At 41.0% G+C, this 17367-nt stretch overlaps 1 protein-coding gene across 8 annotated transcripts in view; it reads left to right on the top strand.

The window, feature by feature from the left end:
* The window catches only part of PHF21A (PHD finger protein 21A), a 224453-nt gene that overhangs the window by 192164 nt on the left and 14922 nt on the right, over nt 1-17367 (top strand). For 6 of the 8 annotated variants that reach the window (XM_077322306.1, XM_077322308.1, XM_077322305.1 and 3 more), the window contains 6 exons: nt 876-1175; nt 3424-3522; nt 7820-7871; nt 8799-8878; nt 9612-9672; nt 13488-13651. In XM_077322306.1, coding sequence (XP_077178421.1) covers nt 876-1175; nt 3424-3522; nt 7820-7871; nt 8799-8878; nt 9612-9672; nt 13488-13651 — 756 coding nt within the window. Of the gene's footprint in view, nt 1-875; nt 1176-3423; nt 3523-7819; nt 7872-8798; nt 8879-9611; nt 9673-13414; nt 13438-13487; nt 13652-17367 lie in introns of all 8 variants that reach the window. The other 2 variants (XM_077322311.1, XM_077322310.1) reach the window with 1 other exon arrangement.

Here is a 17367-nt window from a genome sequence, read left to right as displayed (position 1 = left end):
ATAAAATGTTTAATTTTTGTTAGGCATGTAGATATTAAATATTTTTATTGCTCTTTAATATGAATTCTCAACCTTTTCTCTAGAAAAACGTCAATACATATCTGTTTGTAATGTAATTAATGTTGTTTATTCCCCTAATCTTTTGTTCCGCAGATTAACTGCTTGAGCTAAAAAATAAAAAATAAAGATTACTTGATCAAATAACAGATTTTAAAGTCAAATCTATTTAATACCTGCACCTGATGATGTAGAGAAATGTATGATAACATGAATAGAATTTGTAGTGACTGGTATTAGTTTACTTGCTGTTTTTCTTCTAGAGGATGCCAGGCACATTTCACTGAATCTATATCTGCTTCTCCCCCCTACTAATGTTACTTGAGGACAAGTACCAGAGAGGCCTGGGACTGAGTCCCACAGCTGGCCCCTGAGAGACCTACCTCATAGGGTTACTGTGAGGCTAAAATAGGAGAGAAGGAACCATGTATGCCACTCTGAGCTTCTGCGCATTTTGCAATATATGTATGTCCAACAAGTACTTCTTGGTCTTGAAAAACATCATATAAAATATGAGCGGTATAATTTATCCATATAAAATAATAATATATGTGTTTTTCATTACAAACAGATGCCAGTATTGTAGAAATGTTTGACAATTTGTAGCACCTAACATTTCTGGAATCTTTGTGGATAGGATTTAAAAAGCCTTGAAGCTATTTTCAGTTTCTTTAGGGGCTGATGTGTGGCATTATAAATATTTTTAACAACTGTACCTTATAATCTGAGATCATAGTTACGTTTGTATTGATTAAAAAAGCTATTACATAATGAATGCATTCTTTTCTAAAACATAGTTTGTCTGTCTCTCTGTACAGGTTCGACCTAAACCAGTTGCCCAGAATAACATTCCTATAGCCCCAGCCCCACCTCCTCCTATGCTTGCTGCTCCTCAACTAATTCAGAGGCCTGTGATGCTGACAACGAAGTTCACGCCCAACTCCTTACCTTCTGCACAGAATTCCATGCACCCAATCCGTGTTGTGAATGGGCAAACAGCAACCATAGCCAAAACTTTCCCAATGGCACAACTCACCAGCATTGTTATAGCAGCACCAGGTACCAGGCTTGCTGGACCTCAGACTCTGCAGATCAGCAAACCAAACGTTGAGAAGCAGGTACAGGTGGAGATATATACCCTCTGTGCATAGTTCATTATTTAACTACTTCTGTTTTGTGGAGGGGGGGGGCTGAGGTGTGAAAACTCAACTGACTCCGACTTGTGTCAATAACACCAGGTTCTGCAGAAGGGTAGTAGGAGTACACCAAACTGTGTTTATGTGCACATGATTGATTTGTATTTTTATATAAAACACTTCAGAATAATTATTGCAGGTTGGTGCTTTCCCCCCCCCCCTTGCTGCATTAGTATATAACTCACAAGAACATTTCCCAACAACCTTGCTGACACTTCTGCTGAAGCTGACAGTTAGGCCTGTGCAGTAGGCCTCAAGTGTTTCAACTCAACAACAACCTGTGTGGGAGGCCTTAAATGTTTCTTCTCCAAAACAACCCTGTCCAAACACCAAAGCAGCCCTTTCTGCCTGGGGAGCTGACCTTTATTCTCTGCAGATGAGCTGTAATTCCAAGAGCTCTCCAGGCCCCACCTGGAGTTTGGCTACCACTGGATTGGAAATATTCCTGGAGGTTTGGGGTGGGACTACAAAACTGTACAATGCCTCAGAGTCCAGTCTCCAAAGTAGCCATTTTTGCCTGCAAAGTGTATCATTATAATTATAATCTAGAGATGAGCAGCGATCTAGAGATAATGGTAGAGGTTTGCAGACTGAAGTTGAGGTGGAGTGGTGTGGGTGTGTCCTTCCTGAGCTTTGGGTTTTGGCCAGCCCTTACCAGCAACTGTTTGTATTTTGGGGCACAGACAGACCAGCATCCATCCTGCAAGTCTGGAAAGTGCAGGAAGATCTAAATAAAGAATATTTTCAGCCTGAAACTGTAAATAGTGAACAAGTAAATGGCTGGAGAGACATGGGAAATGAAGTGACTTTTTTCAAGCTTGAGTGTCAGTTCATAGTCTGAGGAAGAGTGCTTGCACTCGAAAGCTCACACCTTGAATAAATCTTTGTTGGTCTTAAAGGTGCCACTGGACTCTGATTTTATTTTATTATTGTGGGGAGAAGAAGGAAAAGGTGTTTGTAAACCACTTCTTTTGGGTAGTAAACAGCAGGATACAAAAATCCAACTCTTCTTCTTCTAAGGGGCAACAGTAAGGGGCAACTTTTGTTGGCAGGGTGATGTCTCTGTTTTTTAGGATGCTGTATAGATTTCCCGTAGCTTTCCTCCCCAGGAGCAAGCGTCTTTTAATTCCTTTGCTGCAGTCCCCATCTGCAGTGATTTTGGAGCCCAGGAAAATAAAATCTGTCACTACCTCCATTTCTTCCCCATCTATCTGCCAGGAATTGAGAGGGCCAGATGCCATGATCTTCGTTTTCTTGATGTTGAGTTTCAAGCCAACTTTTGCACTCTCCTTCACCCACATCAAAAGGCTTTTTAGTTCCTCTTTGCTTTCTGCCATTAGAGTGGTATCATCTGCATATCTGAGGTTGTTGATATTTCTCCCTGCAATCTTGATCCCAATTTGTGACTCATCTAACCCCACCTTTCTCATGATGTGCTCCGCATACAAGTTAAATAGGCAAGGTGACAGTAATGTATTTTATGATATTTTATATATTATATATTATATACATTGTAAGCTGCCTTGAATATATATGGCAGAAAGGCACTAATAAATGTATCAAGTAAATCAAATCAAATAGATAAGACAACTGAAAATATTTTGAGTCTTCTTGGAACAAACAGATATTGTTCTATGACTTCACAGCCAGGTCATAAAGTAAGGATCATTGTATAGGCATTTATGATTCTACTTGCAGGGAATTTAGACATCAAGGAGCAATTGAGCTTCAGGGAAATCCATATTTTTTTAGGCTATACAGAAAGTTACTTTTGAGGCAGATTCTTGTTATAATGAACAATGAGTGAGAGAAGTGAAAGATACTTCTCCCAGATAGAATGGTGTCTAGACTCTTCATGGAATGCTACTCTGTAAGGCATCACCTGATCTATAACCATTCTGCTTTATCAGAACAAATCTAAATGCCAATCTGTTTTTGTTTGGATCTTGAACTGGGTTTCTAAACTCCTTAGAAGTGCATACTTTTCTCAGTGTTCCAGATCAGTTTGCCTTGCTTAAAATGTGCTGCATTGTTTAAATATTTCTTAGGGCTTTTTGGTGTGCTGTCAAATTTTGTGACCGCTTCATTGTACTGCTCAGTGTGCTCATTTGTTTGCTTTGCTAAAGTAAGAAATGTATCTTCTATTTGTTTGCTCCTGTTTCTTTTTCAGACTATCAAGCCCCAAGCAGAAGCAGAAGAGAAGCCAACAGAGTCTCGTACAGTTACCCCTCCTGCACCACCCAAGCCAAAACGAGAAGAAAACCCGCAGGTACTATTAAAATTTGTTGCAGTATTTGTCACAGCAAAGACTACTCCTGAACCATATCTCATGTATTCCTTCTCTCTTAATGCCTCTTTCTCACTTTAACAGAGATTATCATGCATCATCATAACATTATTGAAATAAAGAGGTTAATAAGATTATAGAATGCCAAATCTATTTGCATATTGTTTACCCAGTATTTTCATAACTGGAAGAATTCTGGAGATTCTGCACTGCTTATGATAGTAATAATTCTGGGCATTTATATAGTACTTCAGATTATTCAAAGAGCTGCATGTAGTCTCGGTGATCTTTGCTAATGTTGGGATCCCATATCTCAAAAGGAAGACTAAGGGAACAGTGGTCTACCTTTAAGGTCCCCTTTCTGACTTCCTAACATATCATTCTGTGAACCACTGTGCTGTATAATATCTGTTTTTATTCTGCCCTTTCCCCAAGGCTATTGGGATGATTGGTATGTGTGTATCTGTTTAATACAACAGTCAGGGTAGACTGAGAGCACATGAACAATCTGAAGTCATCACCCAGTGAACCTCATGACTGAATAGGAATTTCAACCCAGGACTCCCTGATCTGATTGAATGTCAGAATCCCCTTATCCACAGAAGGTTCTCCAGTCTCAGATGTTTGCGTTTCTATTTTTTGTGTTATGTTGTCCACACAAATAGATTATGCCAATAAATGAAAAAAGCCTATCAAAAATTTGAAGTGTACCCTAGAACAGTGGTCCTCAACCCCCGGGCCGTGGCCTGGTGCCGGCTGCGAAGGCTTTGGCGCCGGGCCGCAGCTGCCTCTTCCTGCCCCCCCCCCCCCCGCAGCGAGAAGCTCGCCGAAGCGGCCAATTAGCTTGTGGCCCAGCAAGCTCCTTGCTTTGGGAGGGGGGGAAGAGAAGCTTGCTGGGCCGCAAGCGAATAGATTTCCTTGCGGCCTGGAACGGCAGGGAGAGGGAGCCGCGGCCGCCGGCGCATACACGCATGCGCGTTTGTGTCCAGCAGGGGCGCAAACATGCACACTGGGCAATTCCGCGCATGCGCAGCGCTGCTGCACGTGTGCGGGGCCCCGGGTCACCTCCCCACACCCTGGCGCAGCAGTCCACGGCCTGCAAAAGGTTGAGGACCGCTGCCCTAGAACATGGCAGTTTTGAAGTGTGTCATAGAATGTTCCAGCTCAGTTTGGGATAATTATCATTTAAAATGTCCTTGAACTTTTTATGGAAAATATTTATTATGAGTGCGTGTATCTGCGATACTGGTATATCCACTTCTCCAAGGACTTACAGGATTATTTCATTTTATCCTTCAGACAACTCTCTAAGGTTAATTAGCCTGAAAATGGTGATGCGTCTAAGATCACCCATGAGTTTCATGGTTGAGCAGGAATTTGAACTTGGGATTTCCACATCCCTAGGCAAGACTAAAGCTGCAACACTGTACTGATTCTTGAAAATTCTATATTGTCTAATCATAATTCTATTTTGAATCTTATAAAGGTTTTCCTGCATAACAGGTAATATACCTAATGAAAATAAAAGCATAATATTAGAGCACACTGAATTATAAAGGCCTATAAATACCAAAACCTGAAAATAATGAAGCCTTCCGCCATTTAACATGCAAAGCAAGGATCTCCAAAGTGCCCAGCTGATTGCTGCATAAGCAGTTTGCTCAGAACATTGTGGCTGTATGCATTTTCAAAAGAACTACCCACTCTAAATTTGTTCTGCTGCTTCAGACCAACACGGCTACCCACTTGAATGCATTTTCAAAAGACAGCCAAGTTATTCTATTCTTAGACTGCTATGAAGGTTATATGTAATGGTGAGTTTCAGAAAGCAGTATCTAAGTGGGCTGTTCAGAATACGCTTTCTTATCTCCATGATCTATAATTTAGAATTCAGGGAAGCCAGATTTTGGTGCTAATATTTGGTCTAGTGTCATTTTCACTGTTTGTCTCACATGAGGTGCAAAACAGTATCTTCAGCAGAGCTGGGAAAGTATTTCTGATTTCACATACCCTATATAATCAGTAAAATCTGTATAAACAGTTTACTTGAGACAATTTCCCTGTAGGAGAGGGAAGGCCTGACTTCCTTCTGAACTCCCACCACCCCATTCACCATTATAATTTTGAGAGGAGGCAACCATATGAAGGAACTATAAGAGATAGTGACTTGCCCAAGTTAATTCAGTGTAGTCTGCAGGCTGCTAAAATCCTTATTTCCTGCTCCTTTCTTATATTAAAAAACCTGACACAGAGGATTCTTTTTCATCAGTTGTGAGTCTGACATTGAGAAAGTGTGCCTGAGTTTTCAAATTTTGCATAATAAAATTTTGCATAATCTTCATGATATCTGTGGAATCCTCTATGGGACTGCATGTGCTTTCTAATGCTTTCCAAGGTGTTTAGAATGCTCAGCCTTTCCACCAGCGCATGCTAACTTTCCCCACCCAAACTGGCACATGATGGAGGCAGGAAGAGCCCTCCACCTTCAGTCCTTCCCTTGCTGCTGTGGAAATAGTTTTTGTCACTGAACTCCCGGAGTTTAGATCTGATGCACCATCAGACCCATTACCCACTGAAACAGTGGAGAACTCGCTACCTATGGAAAACCTGACTTTATGCAGAACAGTTGATAAGGTTAGCAATGTCCTTGGAACTGCATTGCATGATGGGTGAATTGGCGATACATTGGCCTTTCAGGGTTGCTGAGGTTTTACAGAGACCAGCCACCAGAAAGCCCTATGCTCGCAAGTGATGCAAATGTGTGGATTGGGCATTCCACCCATGGCATTCTGCTTGAATCATGTTCACCATCTTTTTTTTTTCCTTTTTTTTTTTTGAGTACCTATTGTATTTAAAGGATTTGGATCTAACGGTATCCTCCATTAAAGTCCATTGTCAGCTGTCTTGGCTTACCATAATTATGCTGATGTATTTGAAGTGGGTTTGCAACTCAGCTGTCAAAGAAATTCTTGAAATGGCTGCTTAGCAAGTACCCCTTCCATCTCCCCTCTGATTCCTCAGTGGAGCATTTCCCTTGTCTAATAAACTCTTTGAACCATTGTCTACTTGTCATTTGTCCACCCTATGCTATTAGGTACCATATTTGCCGGCATATAAGACGACTGGGCGTATAAGACGACCCCCCAATATTTCCACTCAAAATATAGAGTTTGTTACATTACATTACAGTACTATGGGCCACTACAACACTGTCTTCCTTATCTGTGTTTCTGGTTAGATTGTCCTTAGTAGACATCTGCTAGGCAGCAACATGGTCCTCACCGTCACATTGCTGTGGGGAGGGCAGTGTCACAGTCATTTTTTCCTCTGAGTACCCTTCCCCCACCTCCTTGGTAAAGGAGTTTCCTATTCTCCCATATGGGACTGCACAGAAGCCACAAAGATCACTTAATTGTATTTAATTGAGTTGTCTTCTGTGCAGGCACCCATCTTTCCCTGCTGTGGGCTTCACCATTAGGGAGAGCCCTATCTTCCCCATGGTGGTAAAGGGGGACTGAGAGAGAAATGCTCTCCCCACCTCCATTACCTGCCAGTTTGAGTGGGAAACACCTGTGTGCACTGGAGGAGAGGGAAAGCACCAAGTGTCTTAGAAAGTGCAAGAAGGCTGTAGAACTTTTATCTCTGCTGCTGGCCTGCACATGCACAATCCCACATGTGCCTGCCCAGAAGACTACTCAGTGAACAACAATTACAGCTAATTTCAGCCATGGGTTTTTATCCACATTCCATATATCAGCTGCATTTCTTGTGTGTTCTCCTGTATTAAGATGGTGAGGTTTTTTGTTGTTGTTTTTTGCAGCAGTCATGTAATGGATGATACCCAGCTAATCCCATTTTCCTTTACAGGCTTCTAGGAACCCTGATGGAATGAAGGTTTCCATATGTGGGTGTTTAAAGATGTGCATATATAGATAGATAGATATGCTGTCCGTATTTTATGTATTTGCTGCATACCAGCAGCAGATTGCTGTGTAAAGTGTAGAGCTGCTTTGACTGATAGTCCCACAAGTTAGTGCTTATTATCTGTCATATTCTCACAAATGATCTTCATGTTCATGTTGTATCAAAATACATAGCACTGTGTTTGCTTTTCTTTCCTCTTTATGAAGCACTTCAGAAATATGCCAATGACAAACATTTAAAGAATAAAAATAAATGCCATTTCCAATAATGTATTACTTATTGTGTCACCTCACTATCAATTCCATATCTCTTGTATTGGTGAGTGAATAGAGGTTTTCTTCTTTGTCTGATACAGAAACTTGCCTTCATGGTGTCTCTAGGGCTGGTTACACATGATCATTTAGAAGGTAAGACAAATCACAAGGTTGTTCTCTTTCCATACACTCTGCACATAAATCCTGCACAATATAGTGGGAAGCACTTCCAAGGTACCATGCATACAGTAGGACTGAATAAATAATTCCTAAGTTCTGAATTTTAAGGAAAAGTTTGAGATATTTCTGCTTAGAATACATTCTGTCCCATATGTCAGAGTGAAAACTCTTGGAAGAGTGTGTTCACACTTTTGCTAAACACACGTGAAATATTTTCTCTTCTGGGATGAAAATAGAATAGATGCTTATATTGCTAAGAATAGTGATTTCAGAGTCTAAGCATGTTCTGTTGGCTGGAAAGGGAAATGCTTGCTATTCAGCACCTGACTGAAAAACTGACCTACAACGCCAGTGGACCTAAATTCCTTAAAGGATTTAAATATGGTTTGTTCTGAATCTACTCTGCAGTGTGTGTGTGTATGTGTGTATACACACACACACACTGTAGCACTCTTTAGGCTCATTAATATGAAGAATGTTACAATAGAAGCAAATAAAATTAGATGTTTACGTGTCTGTCACTTGGCATCTGGCCACACTGCCTTTTGCCATCCTTTATATTGCAGTATGTTTCTGTGTGTATGGTAAGGCAATGTATCCTTTTTGTTCATCCTGGAGTAAATCTTGTGTGACTCAAAATATGAAAGATAAAAATCTTGGCTGACAGTTGTTCCTTATCAGTGTATAGGCAGCCCTTTCTAAAACAAATATGGCCAAAAACTTACATTGCTTATTTATTTTCAGTTCAATTCATGTCACATTTATATGGTTGTACAGCACTAACTTTCCATAGAGCATATTAGAAACAGTGTCTCCTCCTGCTAACTTGCTCATGCTATATAATGTGGCTATCATTTCTCAGATGCTTTTATTTCTAACCTGATCACTTCTTTCCTTAAGAAATACAAAGTAAGAGACAAGAGAGAAAACGAAGAACAACAGCAAATCCAGTGTACAGCGGAGCAGTTTTTGAACCTGAGGTATAAATCTATTGCAAATGTTGCTCTGTGATCACGTCTTCTGTCCTTGAGAGCTGTCAAAAGAGTAATTAGCATGAGATGGCCACTTCAGCATTATGATCCTCAACTGTAAATGAAAGACGTCATTTCAGCTTTATACTTCTTCCTCATCCCTTCCTCTTTTTCTGGAATGGTTACAGATTCAGTATTAAATTATCCAGTCTTTTCTAAGTGGATCATCTTCTTTAGGTTCTTGCTTCTGTCCAGATATCAGAATTAGCATGAAAAGCTAGACTTTCTGTATGATTGGCCTAGAACATATAATGACCACAATCCAAACAACTCAAGCCAGTGTGGCATAGTAGTCAAGAGCAGTGACTTCTAATCTGGACAGTCGGGTTTGATTCCCCACTACTCCACATGCAGCCAGCTGGGTGACTTTGGGCTAGTCACAGTCCTGATAGAGCTGTTCTTGCAGAGTAGTTTTATTAGAGCTCTTTTAGTCTCACCTATCTCACAGAGTGTCTTGTGGGGAAAGGAAGGGAAGGGGATTGTAAACCAGTTTGAGATTCCTTCTGGTAGTGAAAAGTTGGCTATAAAAAACAACTCTTCTTCTTAAATCCAATTGAAATGTACATATTCTTAAAATTAAAACATAATATTATACATATATGTTTGCTGGAGACTTCATATGTTTGCTGGAGACTTCACTTGGTAAATTGTTTTATCTATTTTGTTCTTTTCTTTTGTAAAGCGCAAGAAGAGCGCAGTCACATATCTGAACAGCACAATGCATCCTGGGACACGCAAACGAGGTAAGCATCTTATTAGCATCTTGTACACTTATTTCTTTTAAACTGAAAGACAGCATGAGATAATTTTCTGATTCTGAATACTCACAGTAAGGATGATGTAGTCATGCGTGGAACTGAGAATCAGGAATATCATATGGATCAGTGTCAGCTGACCTATAGAGGTATGCTAGTGGTATGCTTGGGATGTAGCCAGAAGGCACTGATGGGTAAGATTGTAAAAAGAGGATATTTCTGTATGAAGAATATCTTAGGCAATGGAAGAATTCCAATCCTGACTGCTAGGCTTACTTGAGGAGAGAGATACCAACATAGGCTCCTGTTCTAGGGTCTTTGGTCACCTCAGAAGGACAGGGAAGGCGTTTGCACTGTGATTTACTCAGGACCTATATTTGCTGGTGCACATCTCTAACATTTAAAGAAAAGTAATGTGTACTGAAAACTGGCAAACTGCATGTGTGCCAATTCTGAAATGAAGTTTAGAAACACTGAAGTTTAACACAAAATCTGGACAGAGCTAGGATGTGGGACAGAACCTACTCATAGGATGCTAACAAAATTGAATGAAGGATATCTGCTCATCCCTTATCCAAGTTACATTGCTTCAGTGATGAACAAAACACTATGGAAAGAAAGCTGTGTTGCATGTGGATTAATTTGAAAAGAAATGTACTTCCACAAAATCTTTTCCATTGAGTTTGTTTTTAGCATCCACTTTTTCATCTCAAATCATTTTTCTGCCCTACTAATACCAGATTAGGTGGAGCGTTTGAGTCTTAAGATGCAGCTCTGTATCTTCCTGTGGGGGTTGCTGCCAGTACAGCTGTGCTTTGTACATCCCTAAATCTTAGATTATCAGGGAATATAGATAACCAGCAAACAGGGGATTATATTATGGATAGCATGCTATTAAAACTTCTGTGAGCGTTTTGTTCTTGTGTCTGAGGCAAGATAACAGTTTTGATCTACTGTGATACTTGCTGTGTTCTTAGAGCTAGCCACTTGCATAGTAATAGTGGAGCTTGCTTTTGAGACTGATTTTGTTGCTGTATAATAACTGTGACTGAAAGAAATGTTCATGTTTTGGATGTGACCTGATAGCATTGAGTAGATATGGACAAGAACTAGACATTTCTGGTTCCATTTGGAGTGACTCTGAGCTGAACTCCTGAGCCAAATCATAAGCCCCCAAATAAACTAGCCCTTTCAGGCCAGTCCTTGTTGCTTCTCCACCTTTCAAAGTGGGGGGAAGGGAATGGACAGTTTAAATGGCTGGCAGTCATTTAGCAAGGTTGTCCCCAACCTTTTTATCACCGGGGACCACTCAACGCCTTTTACTGAGGCCCGGTGGGGGGGGGTAGTTTGCTCCTCTACTCTCAACCACTGCCCTAGCGCTCTCTGATTGCTATGGTAATGTTTAAACATCCCTTCAAAATAAGATACAGACACGCCACAACAATGAAGTGTGTTGTAAAGGGCTGGGGGGGATGAAGTAAAGGGCCGGGGGGGGGGGAGAAGGCGTCCTTCGGGGCCCACCTCCAATTAGTCGAAGGACCACATGTGGTCCGCGGCCCACAGGTTTGGGATTGCTAATTTAGCAGATTGATTTTGCTCATTCCTGCTTCAAAATGGGGGGAAGCAAAACCAATCACTGAACGCTGACAGCCATTTCAGCAGTCCATTTTGCTTCCTCCTACTTGGAAGAAGGAGAAGCAAATGGATGATTTAAACCAGGAGTAGTCAACCTGTGGTCCTCCAGATGTCAATGGACTACAATTCCCATGAGCTCCTGCCAGCGTTTGCTAGCAGGTCCTCATGGGAATTGTAGTCCGTGGACATCTGGAGTACCACAGGTTGACTACCCCTGGTTTAAATGGCTTGCTGCCATTTGAACCTACCAACTGGTAGGCACACTGTCCTGCTCAGCAGCTAGGTTTAAATGGCCCATGAGTGGAGTTGCTCTAGAAGAAGGCAACTTTCTTTTCTTTCCCCTCTAACTGCAGCTTTCTGTGCCCCCTGAAATTGTTCTCCTGTAGATTAGTGGATATGAAGGAAAATAGTACAGGGCAACTAGGGCAGCACTACAGTCCCTGCATCTTCAGTTAAAAGAAACTGGTAGTAGGTGATATGAGGGACATCTATCTATGACCCTGGAGAGCCATTTGTTTCCAGTAAAACATTATGGACTTTGATGGACCAAAGGTCTGATTCACTTTAAGGCAGTTTAATGTGTTCATGTGTGCAAGTTGCTACTGTGGCACAGAATAGCACTTTTGACTATAAGCCATCGTGTGTCTTAGCTGTGTAACAGAAATTGCACAATCATGTCCATGCAAGTGACTGGATGAATGATTAGCTGACTGTGCTGTGTTTGAGTCTTGTCTGATTTGAATCCCATCTTGAAACATAGTGACTAAAAGTCTTTCACTCTTTGGTAGCTTTTGATGTCTTGGAAATTAAAGGGTGTTTTCATTGCAGGTCACATTGAACAGACATTCCTTTTTCATAAATTGTCACAATACTAATACTGATCAATTGAATCATCAGTATAATTGATTTTTGAGCTCCAATGTTCAAATTCTCCTTTCATTCCTTGAAGAATCTGTATCTGGTCTGAAGCAAAATAGAGACACATTGATGTGTTGCAGTTTTACACTGCTGTTGGCACTGTCTGTAAGCAAATGGAGAGTGTTGGCATTCTGTGCCCCCTGACCTGTCAAGTGTCAGTCACAGAGAACAGGGTTTGAGTGTTTAATTCTAGACTTCTGTCTGTTTCCTCCGGCTCTAGTTGTGCTTACATTTTGTTTGTAACCCTTCAAAAAAGGGCATTTCAGTTATAGTCAATTCTGAACACAAACTGCATTTTACTAATAAGGTGTACAGATTAAGTAATTTTGGGCAAGTTTATAAGGGGGTAATATACAAAACAAAGATTTCTGTCTCCTATAATATTATTTTATTTGGAATAATAGCACGTTTTGCTATGAGATCTTATTGCAACCATTGGTAAGGTTTCAAAAGAACCTTCACACTTCGAAATGTCATGTGGATTGCTGGAGAGCTCTGCTGCCTGCTGACACAGAACCGGACGTCTGGGGTGTTCCAATATTTTCTCTTTAGGGGAGGGGTTTGTTGTTTGTAAAAACCCTCTTATCTCTCTTCCTCAAAAAAGTATGTCCCACCTGAAGGTTCAGGATAATGTGTGACATTTAAAGTATTATTAAAATATTTGTTAATATGTCAATACTAGAATAACAGTAAAATTGTCTTTCATTTTCCTTGGACATTGCATTTATGCCTATGAAAGAATCAGACATAGTCTCCAAAATTGTTTAGTATTGCCAGATAACTCTAGAAGCGAATGAATTTATGGAGGAAATCTAGCATTGATAGTCTTGAAAATTATCATAAGATAATATGATGAAGGTATCTGGATAATGGAAACCAGTAGAATACCAAGGAAACTTTCCTTTGATGCTATTGTGAAGAGAATGAGAGAGAGGCGGTGTGTTTGTAGGAGGTACAGTTTTAATCTGATGACACATGATATAGCCATGTCAGAAATAGTGCTCTTTTGTATACCATCTGAACAGCTGTTTCCCCTCTTGTAGTATGTCCTTTCCTTGCACAGTTTTCTTTTTATATATCTTGACAATAACTTACAGTCTTCACCTGGCTTTCTTTCACTTGTGACTCTCGCACTAACTTCCTCTCTGTCCTGCATCACTTCTTTTTTTCATGCTAGCCAATGAGGAGCACTGGCCAAAGGTATGTAAGATTATTCTCCCCCTTTTTTGTTCCCTTTTGTTAATGTGTAGGTCGTCCTCCTAAATACAACACGGTGCTGGGGTTTGGGGCTCTGACCCCTACATCCCCTATATCCAGTCATCCTGACTCCCCAGAAAATGAAAAGACAGAGACCACATTTACTTTCCCTGCAACTGTTCAGCCTGTGTCCCTGCCCAGCCCCAGCTCCACAGACGTAAGTAACTCTTGCTGAAAGGTTTGCTGTTCGTAGAGTCCATTCTGAGCCAGCCGTTCTACAGAATTTGTTTCTTTAGCTATGCCATTGTTACGGTCAATCATCATACTAGGAACCCACCCCTTCTTCAGGCCCTGCATTTCTACTTCTCGTACTGACATTCTCTTCCCCCTGAGTGAGAAATAAGTGTTTCCATGCCCTGCTTTGGCTGTGAGGCAGGGTAAAAAAATAAGTCAAACAGATAAATAAATAAATGGTGCTTCAATGGTGTAACAGCAGGAAGGGAATGAAGCCTGTCACGTCAAAGCGATAAAACAACTGCTGATTGTGATTGAAAAGGAAAGGAAAAACACCATACAAAGGTGCTCGAGTTACCTTGACATGGGATCAGTGGAGTTATCTGTGGAGTCTTACCTATGCCTGTCAGAGCTTCTTGTCTTCTGTAGATTTCTACAAACACAGAACCTTGGAACCAAGAATAATTTTCTGTGTGCTGATATACTCCTGTCACTTTATGGTGCTTGGACTCTGTGGAGCTATCTACTCTGCTGGTTTACCACAAGCTGTTGCTGAGCTAACTCTCAGCTGATTTACAACACAATGTAATTTCTAGTAATTTTAATTACTGGGGGGAGAGAGCATCCATCATTCATATGAAATATGGCCTGGAACAGACTGTTCTGGGCTCACAAATTTAGCAGCATTGCTTCTCTGTGTCTTTATTTCCTTATCTTAAGTAGCTCCATGCTTAATAAACAAGTTTAATATACAATCAAACATTTGTAAACTCATTTACAATGGGAGGCATGTGTGCCTCCAGTGTACTTCTTATACTGCTGAGCTGAGCACTTGGGCTAAGCAGCTCAAGGATTGTTTTAAGTTGCATGAATATATTGATGCCCTCAGCAGTGCAACCAAATCAATGACTTCATCAGCATCTATTCTGCATCATTTGGTATTAAAGAATATCCTTTTTGTGATCTCTCTACACTCCTATATGTGAGTTCTTTGCTGGTGCAGAAGGTAACTGCAAAAAGTTTTAGAGTTTTAGCCAAAACATCGGTGGTCTATTTCCCCTGGTTTGAAGACAGACTTTTTCCTACTCAGTTTTGTTCTGCATCAAAGTTAGCAGCTCTCTTACAGCTATCTGGTGAATTACTGTTCCTGTTGGGTCCCGTCCCCCCCCAACTCTAGCTGTTACAATTTCTGTTTCTTCATCCTATTTTCCTGTCCTTTGTTAAACACAGAGGTTCTTGCTCAACTCTCCTCTCCTTTAGTCTTGATTGGTTTCCAGAAAAGCTGCCTGGTTTTTAAATAATATTACATCAGCAGAAGGAAGCTATCTCGTGACCAAAATCTTTGCCTGTTGTTTTTAGGAGAAAGCCAAGGGCTGCTCCTTTTGAAGGAGCAGTCTTAGACAAAGCCCTGAAGCCCAGTTTTAGGACCCTACTTTCAGATCAATCTTTGCTTTGAAATATGGCTCATCTGTCCTCTGATGTGCCAGTCTACCACCATCATCATCTGCTATCAGAGCCAGGGCTTCACAAATAGCTTCTGCATCTCCAGTTCATACTCTAGCTGTTGATAGCAGAGATTTGTCAACAGCCAAAATGTGCTGCATGAAACTCAGGGAGCTCTCTGAATTGATCCCAGCAAGAACGTAGATGGATATTAGAAGAAAAAGTGGCAGCATACCAAATCTGGAACATCAAATGATACTATGGACGTATCTGCCCCATCCGGTCTAGCTTTAGCTGTCATGTGCCATGGCAATTCTTCCCAAGAAGGTAAATGCTGAATTTTAGGGGGAAACCTCAGTAGTTTATTGGAGAAACTATAAATGGCTACATAGAACACTTTATTACTAAAGCTTGAAAACACATGACGGTATGGAGCAGATATAGACCCAGGCCTTCCCCTCCTCTGCACCATTTGTTCCCACAGTCTGTAATTTTACAGGATGTATCCCCTTATCTTCAAAGAGTATGCACAGTTTACAACTTGACACCTAGAGACAGGAAAGGAAAACCGTAATATTCAGAATATGGTAGGAGTCCAGATGGCTCAAGGGCCTGAGAATCAGGGAGAGAGCCAGCCACTTGCCCCAAGTGGATCCTGGGCCATGGCTCAAGCAACCATGGCATAAGCCAGAGGTAACTTGACACTACTTTTATTTCCCAAAGTGGCACCCATGCTACGATGTACTTCAGGACTGGCATAGAGCATATTATTGCTACAAATGTAGCCAATCCTGAAGCAATTCCATGTGGATTTTTAAGACACCTCTCTCAAGATAACATAACCTACATTACAGTGTTCTTGGTTGGGAAAATAGATTGCACCACTTCTCTCCTATCCATCTATTCAATATCTGCATAGACTGAGTAAATCATCAGTAGGTTTCATGTCACTGCAGAGTGGCAGCAGTCTCCAGGGGGGCACCAGGAGCAACTCTGTTGTCTTCCATTGGGGGACTGTGCTTGCCATGAAGGGAGTAGTCCAGATCAAGACTGACTTGACTGCAGTTATGAGGCTTGGTCCCAATATTCCTCCTTAAGGTCCAGTTCTCCTTGCTGTTAGGTTATGACATTTCCTACAAAGCAGCTTTTCATTCTGTATCTTCCCCCACAACACAGATTCCACATCGGTCTCCCTTTTTCTTGTTCACTGCTGTCCTCCCACAGTTATGTCCTTTGTTACCACTCAAATGGATCAAGCAACTACCACTATTTATGCAGTTGAAATCACTCATAGTTTCTCACCCATTCACTCTGATGATAAATTTCAGGATTCTTTAGATCACAAGGGACTAAAGTCCATCCTTGTAGTCAGGGAATCTGAAAGTCTGGTGGATCTCAAAAAGCAGGTAGCATTAGTTTTAGAAATGCAAGTGTAGCAATCTCCATTAATATAATTTAATATAATTTGCCAGCTTGTCCTGTACTTCATTCCCAACATCACTGCTAATGGTTGTAGTCCTTTTCCAAGTCACTAAAGATGTGTAATCCATACTATCATCTATACGACCATTATCTCAGCGCTTGGGGAATATGAAATTACACTAGTACATGATATAGATTCCTTCTTTCTCCCCACAAAACTGACCTCAAGCTTGACAGTTGTCCAGTTGCACCCACTGTTAGCATTGGAAAACTACTCAAAGTACTTGTCATGCTTGTTGCCAATTATTCAAGGTACATGCCAGTACTACCTATTGGAGCAACTGAGCCCAATCTTTCAGTATCATCCATGGTTGAGCAGATGGTGAAGCCTATTTAGGGATGGATTGTCCATGTAATCAACTTCAGCGGATCTGATACTGATGCTGCTCTTGGAAAAAAGGTCATGTGGAGTGGAAAAACTGTTGTGAGTTGGAAGGGTGTTGAAAATTTGCCACCAACTGTTACCATTAGGATGCTATGCCTGTCACAATTCTCTGCAGTGCACAAGAAAGTAGCAGGAAAGGTGGGACAGTGTAAATAAACATGTCCCATGAAGGTCTGACACGTCTTCTGATGCATTACTGGTGGTATCTTCATTGTTGTGTATGGCAACAATGTATATGTAGACTAAGTTAGCAAGGATGGAAGGATAATTTTGTCCCAACATGCTGCCTCTGCTGAGTATATTCATCTTCAATTCCACACCCCGGAGATAATACGTCTGCAAAGCTGCAACTCATTGGCATTTTCAGTGTTCATCTTGCATTATGCCCT

Source organism: Paroedura picta, chromosome 2, assembly GCF_049243985.1.
Source record: "Paroedura picta isolate Pp20150507F chromosome 2, Ppicta_v3.0, whole genome shotgun sequence".
Classification (NCBI taxonomy): Eukaryota; Metazoa; Chordata; class Lepidosauria; order Squamata; family Gekkonidae; genus Paroedura; species Paroedura picta.
This window is presented reverse-complemented; position numbering and strand designations above follow the sequence as displayed.